This window comes from Pipistrellus kuhlii, unplaced genomic scaffold (genome assembly GCF_014108245.1).
Source record: "Pipistrellus kuhlii isolate mPipKuh1 unplaced genomic scaffold, mPipKuh1.p scaffold_m20_p_3, whole genome shotgun sequence".
Classification (NCBI taxonomy): domain Eukaryota; kingdom Metazoa; phylum Chordata; class Mammalia; order Chiroptera; family Vespertilionidae; genus Pipistrellus; species Pipistrellus kuhlii.
Window position 1 is genome coordinate 166,931,702 of NW_023425529.1, and position 18,789 is coordinate 166,950,490.

The 18,789-nt window shown below is 36.2% G+C and overlaps 1 protein-coding gene and 1 long non-coding RNA gene across 2 annotated transcripts in view; both read right to left on the reverse strand.

Annotated features, from left to right (window-relative positions):
- Positions 1-772: 772 nt before the first annotated feature.
- LOC123653104 lies at positions 773-1,752 on the reverse strand. Its single transcript, XR_006742733.1, has 2 exons — positions 1,711-1,752; positions 773-892 (listed from the first exon to the last, which is right to left on the reverse strand). It is a non-coding gene; the product is annotated as an uncharacterized LOC123653104 (long non-coding RNA).
- A 3,485-nt stretch (positions 1,753-5,237) lies between these two features.
- ADAM32 (ADAM metallopeptidase domain 32) overlaps positions 5,238-18,789 on the reverse strand; it is a 91,783-nt gene continuing 78,231 nt past the window's right edge. Inside the window, exons 18-19 of the mRNA XM_045587784.1 lie at positions 8,196-8,228; positions 5,238-5,280 (exon numbers count right to left, since the gene is read on the reverse strand). Of these exons, the coding sequence (XP_045443740.1) occupies positions 5,238-5,280; positions 8,196-8,228 (76 nt within the window). The remainder of the gene's footprint in view (positions 5,281-8,195; positions 8,229-18,789) is intronic.

Below are 18,789 nucleotides of genomic sequence, written 5' to 3' on the forward strand. Positions count from 1 at the left end.
CAAACTAAAGATAATATCTTCAATTGTTTTGTTTTAGTCCCATGCCTATGAAAGCTGAATGGCCCTACTTACCATACCCTCATGAAACCAGTTCATGGACCAGATGCAATTATGAGCTATCCCTAACCTGGCCCCAACCGATCAGTAGAGCTCACAACCCCTTAGTCACGATAACTGATTTTTTCCCCTAAAAAACCTTTCTCTAGAGACCATTGGGGAACCAGGTCTTAGACCTGTCTCTGTGGCTTGGCGTCATTCCTTAAATAAACTTTTACTTTCTTTGCTGCAAACCTTTGTTTGTGTTTCATTTGGGCTTCACTGCACACAGGCAAATGAACCAATTTGCCCTGTGGGTCTCATAGCAGAGGAGCAAGAGAAAGGTGGTGGGTAAAGCAAGGGCCTGGGTGTTAAAGTACAGCCTCCAAAGTGAACACAGACTCTCTCAGAAGCCTGGCTTGGGGAGGAGGATGTGAGATGGGCAAAATCTGGATTTACTGAGGCCTGCATGCTGCAGCCAAATCAGATGAGAAGGACCAGGAGGAGGAACATAGCCCACCATCCTGAGCCCTTCCTGGATAAGAGCAGTTGGTGCCAATCCCCAGCATTGGGGCTTCAGGCAGTAAATCCAAGTGGGTGGTGGGAGAGCTGTGGAGAAGAGTTCAGGTAACTGATGTAGATGGGAATGCCATGTCGAAATGACTATATTCAGTTAAGGGCCATGAAATGACTGAAGTGCAGGTGGAGGAAGAGAGGAAAACAGACAGGCAGGAAAATTGGTCCACACTTAGTTTATTGTTTCCTTCAGCTGTGACTAGGCGAGGGAAGGTAGAATTTTTATTTCTCAGTGAGACATTCAGTATTATCCATTCACTTCTGAAGAAATCACTAGTTACTGTGGAAGAGAACAAAGACACATATACTCAAAGTACTGACAGCAAATAAATTCCCTTGCACTGTAAAACATACAAACAGTTGGAGTATTGGCAAGTAAAAAAAATTATATGGCAGAAAAAAAGAACTTTAGAATTTTTGTAATTTTGCTTGTGATACTAATACTTGGCTATAACTTGTTCTACAATTTTCTGAGACTTTTTAGGAAAGGTCATATTTAACTATATAGAAGTATTTGCAAATAAGAAAATCCAACATTTTTTCCCCACTTATAATGAAATATTCATGAATTAACATTCCATTAATTCATTAATATTCTGTTAATCTTTCATTTTTTAGAAATTTAGATACGGGTTAATTTTACTTTCTCATATCTTTAAGCAATCATTTTTGTTTTTCATGTTATAAACAATGTTTTTGGAACTTGGAAACTCATAGGCCTTATGCATTGTGGTTATAGTGCCTAATGAATAAAGTGGCCCTGATTAATTTTACAGGCTAATTTATATATCTTATGTCTTACTAAATTCAATAGTTTGATTCTATTCTCTCCTCAGCAACAACTTCCAAAATAACTTACTACTATATGTAATACTTTAAACAATTAAAAAAAAAAAAAAGAATTTTAAGAAACTAAAAAAAAAAAAAAAAGACTAAGTGACTTAAATGCCCATTCAAGGGTTAGTAAAAATTAATAGATTATTTTTAAATAATCTATTTACCAATTCATCTACCCAATAAATAACTTAATTAGTTGTGGATTATGAATTTCGTTGTAATTTCAAACATTTACTTTGAGACATCTCTTAATGTACTCACCTAGTGTTTTATGATTGGGTGGTTTCCTGTGATTCAGAGTTATCGGGTCTAGTAATAATTAATGTCGTTTTTAAACATTCGTTTAAAATCCTGCTTGGCGTTGACTTGTATTGACATAACCTTCAAACACGTGGTATCTACAGAACGTGTGAAGTGCAATTAACAAGTTTTGCTTGAAAAAGTTTGTGTTTGGTTTGGTTTTTGTTGCAAAACTAGGGCTAAGAAGATGGTGGATGAAGAGCATATTCGGCACTGCATGCTTTACAAGTTCCAATTAGGAAGAAAAGCAAGTGAGGCTGCAAAAAACATCTGTAGTGCTCTTGGTCAAGATGCAGTTAGTGCCAGAAAATGCCAACGTTGGTTTGAGAAATTTCGCGAGGGAAATTTTTCGTTAGATGACAAGAGTGGTTGAGGCCGTGTGTCCAATTTTGATCAAGAAGCTCTTCAAGCTCTTTTGGTGCAAAATCCTCAAATTACCCAACAAGAGCTTGCGACAACTTTAAATTGTTCACAAAAAACAATTTCCAATCGATTGCGTGCACTTGGCAAAGTCCAAAAGTTGGGAAAATGGGTTCCTCATGAGTTGACCGACAACAACCGAAATCAAAGAGTCACAATTTGCAGTTTGCTCCTCTCTCGTCAAAACCGTTTGCCATTTTTAGAGCAAATTGTTACCGGAGATGAAGAATGGGTGCTGTATGTTAATTTGAAAAGGCGGCCTCAATGGTTGGACAAAAATGAGGCTCCGCAGCCCACGCCAAAACCTGACTTGCATGCGAAAAAAGTGATGTTGTGTGTTTGGTGGAATTTTAAAGGAATTCTTCATTATGAACTTTTACCATCTAACCAAACCATTACAAGTGCAGTGTATAGTGCCCAATTGGAAAGGTTAGCCCAAGCTTTAAAAGAAAAAGAACCCACGCTGATTAATCGGAAGGGCGTAATTCTTCACTACGATAACGCACGACCTCATACTGCAAGAATCACTGCTGAAAAACTGCGCCAGTTGGAATGGGAAGTTCTTCCTCAACCTGCATATTCTCCTGATATTGCCCCTTCCGATTACCATTTGTTTCGTTCTTTGCAAAACTTTCTTCTTGGAAAAAAATTTAATAATGAAGAATGCCTCAAAAATGCATTGACCGAATTTTTTGCATCAAAATCACAAGAATTTTACAACAGAGGGATTAAAATGCTTCCTGAGCGTTGGGCACAAGAAGTAGAAAACAACGGCAAATGCTAAATTAAATCAGCTAGTCAGAGAAAGACTGTTGATTAAATTTTGTTGTATTGTTTAAATAAATTCGATTTAAAAAAGTATTAGAAACGACATTAATTATTACTAGACCTAATAAATAAACAAGGAAATAATACAATCTTATAATTTTATAAAAGTTTCTTCCTCTTTCAAAATTTTGGAGAAAGGTAACTATTATTAGCCAAATTTATATTTTATACAAATTATTATCAAGTGTTGAAATCAAACTATTGGGTCTCTTTTCTATTTTTATAATCATATATTTATGTCAGAGGCCTCAACAACAAAAAATAAAAAAGTAAAAGAATACAATGAAGACAAACTAAGTGAGGTTAATTGACAGAGAAGATAATATAGTTAGTTATAAACTTCAGTAATAGTATAGTTTTATCTTTCGCATCCTTCCATCATCATTTATCTCGCCTTTACCAGCCTTGACCTTCCCCTAACCCCATTTACTCTGATAATCAACATATTTTTGTCTGTGTCTATATGGTTGTATTTTAAGGGTTTGGGTTTGTTTGTTTTTTGCTTAATTCCTTTATCTTTTGCTCAGACCCCTACCATCTTCTCCTCTGATGGCTATCAGTTTGTTCTCCCTACTTACGAATCTGATTCTATTTTGTTTGTTATTTTGTTCATCCAATTTCACATATAAGTTAAATCGTATGGTATTTGTCTTTCTCTGACTAGCTGATTTAATTTAGCATATAATCCCTAGGTCCATCCACACTGTCAAAAAGAGTAAGATTTCCTTCTGTATTACAGCCGAGTAGTATTCCATTGTGTAAATGTACCACAGTTTTTATACTCACTCACCTACTGATGGATACTTGCTCTGCTTTCAAATCTTGGTTATTATAAATAAATAGGGGCCTGGTGCATGAAATTCATGCACTGGGGAGGGGTTTCTCAGCCCAGCCTGCCTCCTCTTACATACTGGGAGTCCTCAGGGGATGTCCTACTGATGGCTTAGGCCTGCAAATAACTACTAATAGCCTACTGTTAATCAGAAACCTCATTACATTAATAGTTGATTAATAAGCATTTTGTAGTGATATATGTTATATACTATATTCTAATAAGAAGCCAGAGGAAAGAAACTGTTATTAAGAAAGCATTATAAGGAAGGGAAAATAAATGTAAAATGTCCTATGTGTTTATTGAAAAAAAATCCATATACATGTGGACCCACACAGTACAAAATATTTATTAAGCACATACTATTAACCAAGAACTCAGCTACATGTTGGCTATACAATGCTGACCAAACTAAAAATGGCCTTTATCCTCTAAAATGGCAGGGTTTGATAAGTCATAAGTCCAAGGTGAGGAAAAAGTTAACTGAGACCTTACTGCTGAGTTTGAGCACCGTAATAGCTCCACAGCACAGAGAGGACATAATAATGAAAATTGTTTTGTAGTTTGCTAATAGTAACTCGTGACCGCAAAGTATCACCACAAGAAGATGATCATAGTAATAATGAGAAGTAAAAAACAGGAATAGCAGTCATTGCTATGAAAAGAAACCTTTTCTGGAATAAGAAGAATTATATAACCAATGTGCAGCCTAAAACGTTTATTCTGTAGATTTGGATGTGTCTTGGAATAGCAGTGGGCTTTGGAAGAATCTAAAAGGTATAAAACAACAGCCACTATCCAAGTAAATAAAGAATTTTTAAATCAGAGGGAGAGGAGTGAAAACTTCCAAATACTTTATATCTGCTGAAGGATCCCCAAACCCAAAATTTTGGATGTAAGAAATTAAACACTTATTGTATTATTACACAGAGATATCCACCTTTTGGGTAATGGAGGGGGATCTAATTATAACTACTTTGTAATACTGAGAGGCAATGGGAGAAATAGAATTATTGTTCCTTTATGATATTTTTCTTCAGCAAATTTTTAAGTGACCATGGTAAGCAAGCATTCACTCAGCTATGCATGAGTATACACACTGAGTTTCTAGTTGAAGAGTCTCCAAATGAAGAAGTAAACTTCCCCATTTATGAGTTAGCTCCATAAACATTATCAATCATCCAAAAGTGAACTCTCTATATCCATTAACAAACTGGAGGAATGAAGACATTTATTTAGGTAAATATTCACTAGCTACTAGATTGAGAAATACAAATAGGTTCTTTTTTTGGTATGGTACTGTACCAATTTTTACTGATCAATTAATACTTAGGAATTAATTGTTGATTATCAATTGGTTAATCTTATTTTTAAATACACTTGTTTTAAGAACTAATCCCTAATTTACTTACTTGGAAATATCTGTTTCCCTGCTGCTTTCTGATCTGGACCTAAATGAGAGTGAAAACAATGGTTCTAAGTTCATTCTTTTAAAAATCTGCCTTTGTTAAAAAGTGAAAGTCAGACCATTCTATAACCTAAATTAACTTTTTTAGAGCACTAATCAACACTAATGAATAACATCAAGTGATTACAAAATTAGGGTATGCAAATAAATAGCACTCTCAATTAGTAAAAAAAAAAAATGTAAGTTTAGAAAATAATATAATATATAAAAGATAATAATAAATATCAAATTCAAATCCCCAACTAGGAAAAGGAAGAAATAAACACGTTTATTTTTCTCCTGATCACTACTATATGCTTGATCTTGAATGCCTGATTCCAGCCTTCAGGATCCAACCTAATGTTTTATCTACTGATAAACAAATTATTACAGGTCATGATTTAAAACTTTCACTGACTTCTAGACAATTAGACACACTGGGCTGACAGGGTTATGTACCCGTCCAACCCCACATATACAGATAAGTTGAAAAAAATATCACAAAATACCAACCAAAATTCTAAAAAGAAAGGGACATTTTTAATATAGTTTGAAAGAACAAAAGGTAAGTCGGAATGAAAGCAGGATGACTCCAGAGTTCCATCAATCTATTCAACACATCAAGTTATGAGCGGAGACCTCCTGGAAAGCCGCAACTAACCTTCTTCTCCAAACTTGAGAGCCATGAAAAGCCTTTCCATCCATGAGACAAGGATGGTAAAAGCTTCCACCATTAGTCTTTAGGATGTGGCAGGGAGATTTCTTTAGAAGTGTAGATGGAAAAGGATCACCTAGAGACACAGAGTCCTAATTGATTTTTAAAATGTGGTTTAAGAATATGGATAACAAAAATATCACACAGAGAATCAGGAGCCTTAAGTCTTTAACAAGTATAGGTTCTGGATACCAATTCATGCTTCCATTGAATTCTCTATCTGCAGGTCTAACAAATGCTGTAAAAATGTATGGCTTAAGAAGATAAAACATGAAATAATCTCCACACAGAGGATTCTACAAAGAGAATATAAAGAATTCTCATGAAATAATTCTGGCTGCTTAAGATGGCTTTACAATCAATGAAAAAAAAAGCCATTAAGAGGCAATGTCCAAAGCCAGAGCAAACTAAAGAATGCATACACCAAGAATTACAGGTAACAGAAAAACGGCAAAAGAATGCTTAGGATTTTCATAGAGATCAATAAAGGAACAGAATCCATTAAACAAGAAGTTAGAAGCCAATAGAAGTAGGTTTGTGAGGTTTAAGGAATGAAGCCTAAAAGTACAAGGTGAAGCAGCAAGTGCTGACATACATGCTGTAGCAAGTTATAGAAGATCTAGCTAAGATAATTGATGAAGGTGGCTACACTAAACAATATAATCAGTGTAGAAAAACAGACTTATATTAAAAGATGTCATCTAAGACTTTCATAGCTAGAGAGGAAAAGTCATTGCCTAATTTCAAAGCTTCAAAAATAGGCTCTCTTATTAGGGGCTAAGGTAGCTGGTAACAAGTTGAAGCCAACGCTCACCATTGAAAAAAAAAAAAACCAGACCTTTTAAGAATTATGTTAAGTCTACTTTGCCTTCACTGTATAAATGTAACATAAATGTAACAACAAAGTTTAGATGACACCACATCTGTTTATAACTTGGTTCAATAAATATTTCGAGCCCAGTGTTGAAACTTATTGTTCAGGGAAAATGTTCTTCAAAATATTACTGCTCTTGATGATATACCTGGTTACTTAAGAATGCTGATAAAGAACTCTGACAATGAGATTAGTGTTGGTTTTATGCCTGCACACACTACATCCCTTCTGCAGCTCACAGATCAAGGAGCAATTTTAATATTCAAGTCTTAATATTTAAGAAATAGATTATGTAAAGCTATAGATAGCTGCCATAGATAGTGATTCCTCTGATGGGTCTGTGCAAAGCAAACGGAAAACCTTCTGCAAAGGATGACTTCAGCTGAGGAAGCACTGCAGGTGTGGTGGAAATGGCAGGAGAAGTAGAATTAGAAGTGGGGCCTGAAGATGTGACTGAACTGCTGCCATTTCATGATACAACTTGAGCAGATGAGGAGTTGCTTCTTAGGGCTAAGCAAAGAAAGTGATTTCTTGAGAGGGAATCTACTTCTGATGAAGATGCTGTAAAGATTGTTGAAGTGACAAGAGATTTAAATTATAACAAACTAAATTGATAAAGCAGTGGTAGGGATTGAAAGGACTGTGGGTAAATGCTATCAAAAAGCCTCACATGTTACAGAGAAATCATTTGTGGGGGGAAAGAGAGTCTACTGATGAGTCAAACTTCATTGTTGTCTCATTTTAAGGAATTGCCACAGCCACTCCCGCCTTCAGCAGCCACCACCCCTCCTCCCCCGAGCAGTCAGTAGCCATCAACACTAAAACAAAACCCTCTACCAGCAAAACGATCATGACTCACTGAATGCTCATATGATGGAGAGCAATTTTTAGCAAGAAAGAATTTTAAATATGTACATTGGTTTTTAAAACATAGTGCTGCAGCACACTTAATAGATTATAATAAATGTAAACATAACTTTTATGGGCCCTAGGAAACCAAAAAATTCACCTTATTGTAATGCTTTATTGCAATGATCAAAACCAAACCTGCAATATTTCCAAGTTATGACTACACATCCTTTTTTATTAATTATACATATCAATCTCTTATTAGAGTAAGCTATTTTATTCCTTGTTTCTTCAAAGTAGACTTCCAAATGAATAAAAGACTAATTTACCTGAAAGTAAAATCTTATACATTAGTACTCTAGTTTCAGGGCATTACTTCACCAACTGTAGGAGTTCAAACAAAATGTAGAACTGACTTGTGAATAATTAATTTATTTTTAATTTTCAACATGTATATTAAGAAACTTTCTAATTTACTTACCTGGTGCTATAAGTTTGAATGCTGCCTTTTGATCTGGATAGTAAAAAATAAAAAAATAAAAATAATGTCTCAAGTTACTTCTAGAAAGTGTGTTTATTGCATGAATAATAGGCCATTTTATAAGCAGTATTATCTCTTTACAAGACTGGTTATCAATAAAGAAAATAATGTCAAGGGTCACTGAATAAAGATGCTAATAAATAACCTTATTTAGCCATATTCCTCATCCAGAAAGAATGCAAATATCCAATTCCTCAGTGAGAAGAGTGTTAAGAAGGCACAGATTTCCCTTGCTTTTTGCTTGTCACTTTTAAATACAAAATATAAGTTTGATTCTGAATGTCTGATTCTTATCTCTATTCCTCAATTTTTAGCTTTGTAATTATTGATAAAGAAATGCTACACTTGGTAAATAAAAACACCTACTGACTTCTAGGCATTGCTACAGAGTAGGCAGGAAAGATATTTGCCCTTTCCATTCCTCACCCAGGAAGAGTGCTGAAAAAAAACTAGCATAAAAATTTAATACATAGCTGAGATTAAAAACAACAAAAGACTTCTCCTGATGCTAGTAAAAATAAAAAATAGAGTTCGAAGGATAAACAGGAGCTAAAACTGAATGCCTCCTGGGTTGTCTAAGCAGTGATTCAACTTTGGGTCTAGAGAGTTAATAGCCCTTTCTTAGAAAGAAATCAAGTCCAAGACCTTTGCATGTCAGAAAACTGTGAGTGAGCACCTTAACCTGTTAACCAGGGAGTTCCCTTTTTAATGACGCAACCTGTAACGGGCGCGTACTCTTTCACTAGGACATGTCAATACGTCACGCCCGGAGGACGTAATTTCATATTATTTCTATTTATTTGTACTTAATGAAAATAAATGAAATATATATATTTTTTTTTTCATTTATTCATATATATAAAGCACAAAGGAAAATACAAAATTACAAAAAAAAATAGAAAAGAATACTTACCAAAAAAAAATGGACACGTCGAATTAAAAAATTATAAATTTTACAAACAATGATAAAGATTACAAAAATAGCCGAAACCGGTTTGGCTCAGTGGATAGAGCATCGGCCTTCGGACCTAAAGGTCCCGGATTCGATTCCGGTCAAGGACATGTAACCTTGGTTGCCGGCACATCCCCAGTGGGGGGTGTGCAAGAGGCAGCTGATTGATGTTTTTCTCTCGTCTCATCGATATTTCTAACACTCTATCCCTCCCCTTTCCTTCTTCTCTGTAAAAAATCAATAAAATATTAAAAAAAAAAAAAAAAAGATTACAAAAAATATATACCGGTCCCTCTCGGGGCGCAACATACGGTATATTTCAAGGACGTATTCATAGGTCCTACCCGATCCCGATATTGTTTACGTTTGACGTATTTATAGGTCCCGCTCGGTTAGCAGGTTAATTCAACCTGGCAGTCAGGAGCCATACCACCCATGAAATATGGATAATAAAAATTCTGACCATAGAATTATACATTTGAAACCTATATATTGTTATTAACCAATGACATCCCAACAAGTTTAAATTTTTTTTACAAGTGCACATAGGAGGAAAGAAATAAAGTTTGTCTCAAGATTGAAAAAAAAAAAAAACCAGACAAACAGCAACAAAAAACTTTGGAATCTAGAAAAAAATGAGGATATATTGATGGAAAGAATGCATCAATGAAGGAATCTCAAGCCTTTAAAAAATAAACTTTAGGATCCTTAGTTCAAAAACTACAAGTTCCTGAATACCATGAATAGCAATTGTAAAAATAGTTTTGCTTTAAAAGCAGCAGAAGAAAAAAGAACAACCACATGTATGTATCTTCAACAAGGGCATGCAGAATTCTCACAGGAAAATCATCAGCACTGAGAATAAAAGTCTATGATTATAAACCACGAAACATGAGAGTCAGCAATCACAGCAAATCAACAAAAGTCACTCTCCAAGAAATACAGCATAGCCCTTGGTGATTTGGCTCAGCACACAGAGTATTGGTCTGCAACTTAGGGGTCCCAGGTTCAATTCTGGTCAAGGACACATGCCCGATCTCTTCCTTTCTCTTCCTTTCTGAAATAAATTACTTTACATATATATATATATATATATATATATATATATATATATATATATATATGCATGCCTAAGCCAGTGGTCGCCAAACTCATTAGTCAACAGAGCCAAATATCAATAGTACAATGATTGAAATTTGAGAGCCAAATTTTTAAACTTAAAACTTCTTTTAACGCCACTTCTTCAAAATAGACTCGCCCTGGCCGAGTATTTAGAATATCCATAAAGATCTTTGCAGGAATAGATTTCATAAGTCTAAAACAGGACAAAGATGAAAAAAAAAGATTGGTGAAATGAAAGAGTAACTTGAGGAAATAAAACAAATGTGAGATATGCAATTACAAATAATAAAGACATATTTCCAATTCTGGCAGAGGTGGAGTAACACACTGAATTTACCCTCCCACCTGAAATAACTAGAAATCCTGACAAAAATGAAACTGTGATTTTTAGACATTTAATATGTCAATTCAGGACAGTGATCTCTTAGAGAAGGGAATAAAAAAGATGAGACCTATATTTGACCCTTTTTATTGCCTAGTGAGAATTTTCAATCTGTAGCACAGCAAGAAAAATGCAGGCAAAACCAGAAGTTTCCCTGATTTGAGGTAATAGGATAGGGAGACTAGGAAGGGAAAGGCAGCTAGAATTCACAAGCCAAAAAAGGAGAAAGTGGAAAGAGCTGCACACAGAGAGCTCCTAAGACTGTGCAGGGTCCCTCTTGACTCTTAAGCAGAAGATGGATTATTGAGTGCAAGTAAGGAAATCACCTGAGCCAGGGGCAAGGTGGGAGGGAGAGAGAGAGGTTGCAAATGAAGAAAAGGAGCAATCCTCTGGGCTCACATAGAAACAGGAATAGTTTGTGTTTCCACCACTTCAGGTGAAAAATCTCATAATTCATGGTGAGTTGTGTAGTTTCTCAAGAGTATTGCCTCAGTACTGGTGATTATTCTAATTGGGCTTAAAGAAGCTTAAAAAGCAATGGCACTTGAAGAACTGAATATTCTTATGCAAAAGAAAAAGCCATTGTTTCCATACCTCTTTAATCATATAAAATTCAGTTCAAACTGAACATAAGCCTAAATGCAAAACCTAAAACTATAAAAATTTTTAGGAGAAAAAATAAAGAGAAAATCTTCATGAATTTTGTTAGGTAAATATTTCCTAAGTACAACACCAAAATCATGATCTATAAAAAAAAGAAAGTGAACCGTGGATTTCATTAAATTTAAAACTTTTGCTATTTTAAAGAATGAAAATGAGAGAAGGCGGCCCTCACCAGACCAGGCTAGTACCCTCATCTCTGTCTTCTAGCTGCCAGAACTGTCAGACTTCCTGGAAGATGGCGGCAAGGTAAACACTTGTACATGCTGCCTCTCACAACCACATCAGTGCTGCAACTGGGGATCTTACCTGAGACCTGAAAATACCACAACTGTGGTGCGGACACGCGGATTCCACAGAAAGGTTGGATTTTGCCGGGGATAACGTGGGGTGTCTGTGTCCCAACAGCAAAAGCTGCAGCAGCAGAAGCTGCGGCCTCTGTGGTGGCAGAGGCAAAAGTGCACACTGAGACGGCGGAAATCTGTGTCCACAAAAGTCCCCAGCTGTTGGGTCTGGCGTGATTTAAGAGAGTGGACGGGGGTCCCCAAGGTTGCTAATAGTGGGGTTCTCTAGGGAGCAACCTATTCTGATCCAACACGGAGGGAGAACAAAGGAGTTGGAAAGTAATCTGTTTGTAAGTGCACACAGACTGGCCCATTGCGCACCTAGGCTGGTTCCCCTGCAACCCTTTGCTTCTGATTACAAAGGAGAGATCACCCAGATTGGCTGGCCCTAAGGAACAGCAGGGGGAAACTGCTTTTCTGAAAATGGTATTGAGTGCCATAGAAAAAGAAGGCTAGAGTAGCCAAAAAGACGGGGACATCAATCCAGAAACACTGCCACCTAGGGTCTGGAGTACAAACTGACTGTGTTTATTACTAGTTTTATTTGATCAAAAACCAAGAAACTAAGGAATCGCCATCTTAAAATCAAGGACTAGTTTACAACACAGAGGTGCAGCGGAACACAGGGTACTGCAATACTGTCTGAAACAGGCATGCCCAACAGAATAAGAGAAGAAGTGAATGGCCTTCACAACTGCACACTTTTTTTGCTAAATCTTTTATTTTTTATTTTATTTTCACTTTTTGCATCTTTTATTTAAGAAATGATTTTTTTCCTCACTTGATTTTAACTTTTTAATTATTACATTTTTAGGTTCCATCAGCATTATTACTACTGCTATTTTAATTTTTTTAAGTACCATTTTATTTTCTCTTTATTTTACATTGGAATTAGTGTTCATTTTCTTTTCATTTCTCCTTTAACATTGTTTAACCCTATCTCAACACAAACTTTATATCATAACTCTCTTTCTGACCTTCTCCCTTTTGCTATCCTGTTTATCTTAACCCTTTCCTGCTTTAGATTTTCCTTACTCTTTCTGTATACCCCCTGCTAAAATTTCTACCCTACTTATGTATCTAATTTCCAATCCCCTGTGCCAAGTGCATACACATCCCACTCTGAGCTGAATTAACTAGCAAAAAAGGAAGAAAAATTTGTTTTCTTCACTGTCCTTTTGATGCTGTTTAGGGGAATGTTGATTATATTGTATTTTTATGCTTTTTTAGTGATAGTATTTTGCTTATTCTTTTATTGTTGCTATTTCTTGGTATTTTCTTATTTAATTGGTTTTTACTTCTATTTTTCCTTCCTTTGCTGGAAATTAGGGGGTGTTGTAGATTGTATTATTCTCCAGGTACTGCTGCCAGCATTTGCTGGGGTTAGTGGTTCTTCTATTGAAATTCTCTCCCTATATATATATATAGTTTATTCCCCATTTATCTCTAAGTCTCTTTCTTCTCTCTTTTTTTCTCCCTATTTCCCAATTTCATTTCAACACCCCCTTATATATATTTTTTTTTCCTATCTTTTTCTTTTGCTCCCTCCCTCTTCTCTTTTTACTCTTCCTCTTTCTCTCCTATCCCCTAATTTGCCTTTCCCTAGTGGTCACCTTTATTGGAGGTTATTAATATCGCAAATACATTTCTGTTCAGGGCCTTGTGTGTTGTACCTGGTTGTGTTGTATTTTGTGCCTTTAAATCAACGCAGGAGAGAGATCTACATAACCAGACATCCTGAAAAGAGAAACCATGGGGAGACAAAGAAACAGCCCACAAATGAAAGAAAAGCAGGCATCGCCAGAAAAGGAAGTAAACGAGTTAGAGACAAGCAACCTACCAGAGCAAGAATTCAGAGTAATGATCATAAGATGGCTAAAAAGAATGGAAGACAAATTTGACAATATGAGTAAGACCCAAGAGGAAATGAAGAAAAACCAGGAGGAAATGAAGATGACTCAAGAAGAAATGAAAAATGGCATCGCTACTATGAAGAACTCAATAGAAAGCATCGAGAGCAGACTAGAAGAAGCAGAGGACCGCATCAGTGAGCTAGAAGACAAGATGGGAAAAAATACCCAATTAGAGCAGCTTCTAGAAAAAAAAATTAAAAAGCAGGAGGAGAGCCTAAGGGAACTTTGGGACAATACAAAACAAAACAATATTAGAATAATAGGGGTTCCAGAAGGAAAGGAGACTGAGGAAGACATGGAAAACGTATTCCAAGAAATAATGACAAAATTTTCCTGAGATAGAGAAGAAAAAACCCACACAAATCCAAGATGTTCACAGAGTCTCAAGCAAAATGAATCCCAGAAGACCGACGCCACAGCACATTATAATTAAACTGGCAAACACCAACGACAAAATAAGAATCTTAAAAGCAGCCAGAGAGAGACAGAAAGTTACATATAAAGGAACCCCCATCAGACTAGCAACTGATTTCTCAACAGAAACTCATCAGGCAAGAAGGGAATGGGATGAAATATACAAACCCATGCAAAGAAAGGGTCTGAATCCAAGAATACTGTACCCCGCAAGGTTATCAATCAAAATTGAAGGTGAAATCAGGAGCTTCACAGACAAAAAAGACTGAAGGAATTTATCTCCACCAAATCAGTAATGCAAGAAATGCTAAAGAGTCTACTGTAAAAATAAAGAAATAGGAAGCAAAGAAGGAACTCAGGGGTATATAATAAAAATGGAGTCCAATAAATACCTATCAATAATAACTGTAAATATAAATGGATTAAATGCTCCAATCAAAAGACATAGGGTAACAGATTGGATAAGAAAAAAAGACCCATATATCTGTTGTCTACAAGAAATCCACTTCAGAAAAAAAGGCACACACAGAGTGAGGATGAAGGGATGGAAAAAGGTTTACCAGGCGAATGGAAATGAAAAAAAAAGCTGGGGTAGCAAAACTTATATCTGAAAAATTAGACATCAAAGTGAAGGACATAACAAGAGATAATGAAGGCCACTTCATAATACTAAAGGGAACAATCCAACAAGAAGAAATAACCCTGGTAAACATATATGCACCCAATACGGGAGCACCCAAATACATTTTAAAAAAAACTGCTGGAGGACATTAAGGGAGAGATTAATAGCAATACAAACATAGTAGGAGATTTTAATACCCCACTGTCACCTTTGGACAAATCATCAAAACAAAAAATCAGCCAAGAAATACCAATCCTAAATGACTCACTAGACCAGATGGAATTAATCAACATCTTCAGAACATTCCACACAAAAGCCACAGAATATACATTCTTCTCAAGTGCACATGGGACATTCTCAAAGGTAGACCACATGTTGGGACGTAGGCAAAGTCTCTTCAAATTCAAGAAGATAGAAATCATATCAAGCATCTTCTCAGATCAGAGTGGCATAAAACTGGAAATTAACTACAATAAAAATAATCCAAATAAATCAAACACATGGAGATTAAACAGCATGCTATTAAACAAGGACTGGGTTACCAGAGAAATCAAGGAAGAAATTAAAAACATCCCGGCAACAAATGACAATGAAAACACAACAATCCAAAATCTATGGCACACAGCAAAAGCAGTTTTGAGAGGGAAGTTTATATCTCTACAAGCCTATTGCAAAAAAACAAGAAAAAATGGTAACAAATTATCTAACTCTACAACTGAAAGAGTTAGAAAAAGAGCAATAAGAAATGCCTGGGGTAAGGAGAAGGAAGGAAATAATAAAAATTAGAGCAGAGACAAATGACATAGAGACCAAAGAAACAATACATAAGATCAACAAAACCAAGAGCTGGTTCTTTGAAAGGATAAACAAGATTGATGAACTCTAGCCAGGCTAACCAAGAAACAGAGAGAGAGGACGCAGATAAACAAAATCAGAAACAAAAGAGGTGAAATAACAACAGACCCCGCCGAAATACAAAGGATTATAACGAAAAAATATGAACAACTCTATTTCAACAAACTGGACAACCTGGAGGAAATGGACATATTCCTAGAAAAATACAACCTTCCAAAACTCAATCAGGAAGAATCTAAAAACCTCAATAGACCAGTGACTTGGGAAGTAATTGAAACAGTCATCAAAAAGCTTCCAGCAAACAAAAGCCCAAGGCCAGATGGCTTCACAGGAGAGTTTTACCAAACATTCAAGGAAGAACTAAAACCTATCCTCCTCAGTCTATTCCAAAATATTCAAGAGAAAAGAGCACTTCCAAGCTCCTTCTATGAAGCCAGCATTACCCTAATACCAAAATCAGATAAAGACAACTCAATGAAAGAGAATTACAGGCCAATATCCCTCATGAACTTAGATGCCAAAATCCTCAACAAAATTCTAGCAAATCGGCTCCAACAGAACATCACAAAGATAATACACCATGACCAAGTAGTATTTATTCCGGGAATGCAAGGATGGTACAATATCAGCAAATCAATAAATGTGATACATCACATAAACAAATTGAAAAATAAAAATTACATAGTCATATCAATTGATGCATAAAAAGCATTTGATGAAATCCAACACCCTTTCCTGACAGAAACTCTCAACAAGGTGGGAGTACAAGGATCATACCTCAACATAATAAAAGCTATATATGATAAACCCACAGCCAATATCATATTCAATGGACAAAAACTAAAACCATTCCCACTAAGAACAGGAAAAAGACAGGGATGCCCACTCTCACCAATCCTGTTTGACATAGTACTGGAAGTACAAGCCATTGCAATTAGACAAGAAAAGAAAATAAAAGGCATCCAAGTTGGAAAAGAAGAAGTAAAGTTATCCGTATTTGCAGTCGACATGATATCATACATAAAAAACCCAAAAGACTCCATCAAAAAACTAATTGACTTAATAAATAAATTTGGCAATGTAGCAGGATACAAAATTAATGCCAAGAAATCTATGGCATTTCTATACGCCAATAGTGAACTTGCAGAAACAGAGACTAAAATGGTAATCCCATTTACCACCACACCAAAAAAAAATAAGATACCTAGGAATAAACTTAACTAAGGAGGTAAAACACCTATACGCGGAAAACTACAGGACACTGAAAAAAGAGATAGAGGAAGATGTAAACAAATGGAAGAACATACCATGTTCATGGATTGGTAGAATCAACATCATTAAAATGTCCATACTTCCCAAAGCAATTTATAGGTTCAATGCACTCCCCATTAAAATACCAACAGCATATTTCACTGACCTAAAAAGAACTCTCCAAAAGTTCATTTGGAGCAATAAAAGACCCCTAATAGTCATAGCAATCCTGAGAAAGAAGAGTAAAGTAGGAGGTTTCTCAATACCAGATTTCAAGCTGTATTACAAAGCTACTGTTCTCAAAACAGCCTGGTACTGGCACAAGAACAGACATATAGATTAATGGAATAGAATCAAGAACCCAGATATCAACCCAAATCACTATGCTCAATTAATATTTGACAAAGGAAGCACGAACATACAATGGAGTCAAGACAGTCTCTTCAATAAATGGTGTTGGGGAAATTGGATAGACACATGCAAAAGAATGAAACTAGATCACCAACTTACACCATTCACAAAAATAAACTCAAAATGGATACAGGACTTAAACATAAGAAGGGAAACCATAAAAACACTAGAGGCATCCACAGGCAGCAAAATCTCAGACATATGTCAAAAGAACTTTTTCACCGATACTGCCCCTAGGGCAATGGAAGCTAAAGAGAAAATAAACAAATGGGACTACATCAAAATAAAAAGCTTTTTTACAGTAAAAGAAACCATCAACAAAACAACAAGAAAGCCCACTGTATGGGAGAACATATTTGCAAATGTTATCACTGATAAAAGTTTAATCTCCAACATCTACAGAAAGCTTATACAACTTAATAAAAGGAAGATGAATGACCCAATTAAAAAATGGGCAATGGATCTAAATGGAATCTTCTCAAAAGAAGACAGAAGGAAAGCCAAGAGACACATGAAAACATGCTCAAAGTCACTAATTATCCAAGAGATGCAAATCAAAACAGCAATGCGGTACCATCTCACACCTGTCAGAATGGCCAACATCAACAAATCAACAAACGACAAGTGTTGGCGAGGTTGTGGAGAAAAAGGAGCCCTCGTGCACTGCTGGTGGGAATGTAGACTGGTGCAGCCACTGTTGAGAACAGTATGGAGCTTCCTCAAAAAACTGAAAATGGAACTCCCATTTGACCCAGTAATCCCACTCCTAGGAATATATCTCAAGAAACACCAATCAGAAAGGATATATGCACCCCTATGTTCATAGCAGCACAATTTACAATAGCTAGGATTTGGAAACAGCCTAGGTGCCCATCAGCAGATGATTGGATCCAAAAACTATGGTACATCTACACAATGGAATACTATGCTGCCATAAAAAAGAAGGAATTCTCATCATTTGCAGTAACCTGGATGGAATTGGAGAACATCATGCTGAGTGAAATAAGCCAGTCAATGAAAGAGAAACACCACATGACCTCACTCATTTATGGATGATAAAGAACATTACAAACTGAAGAACCAAAGGATAGATATAGAGACAGTAAAGCAACAAGCAGACTGTCAAATTACAGCAGGTAGGGTAGGGAGATCTGGGAGAGATAAGAGATCAACCGAAGGACTTGTATACATGAATATAACTACAACCAATGGACACAAAACTCTGGGGAGGGAGTGCATGTATGGGGAGGGGGGCGATGGTATATGTACAAAGATAATAATTTAATAAAAAAAATGAAAATGACAAGTCTCAGGGTAGGGGAACATATATGCAAATCATATCCTATCTAATAAAAAGGTAATATGCAAATTAACCATCACTCTGTCACAAAGATGGCAGCACCCATAGTCACAAGATGTCGGTGCTCAGTCCTCTCAGCTCCACTGGAGTTTCCCAGTACCAGGGGGATGGCAGCTGAGAGAAGGCAGCGTGAGCATTCCACACCCAGCAGCAGATGGGCCTCTGGACCACAGAGCGCCTCTGAGCAGCAGGCTCAGAGCAGCTAGGCCCCGCAGAGAACGACTGGCGCACGGATTCTGCCAAGGTTC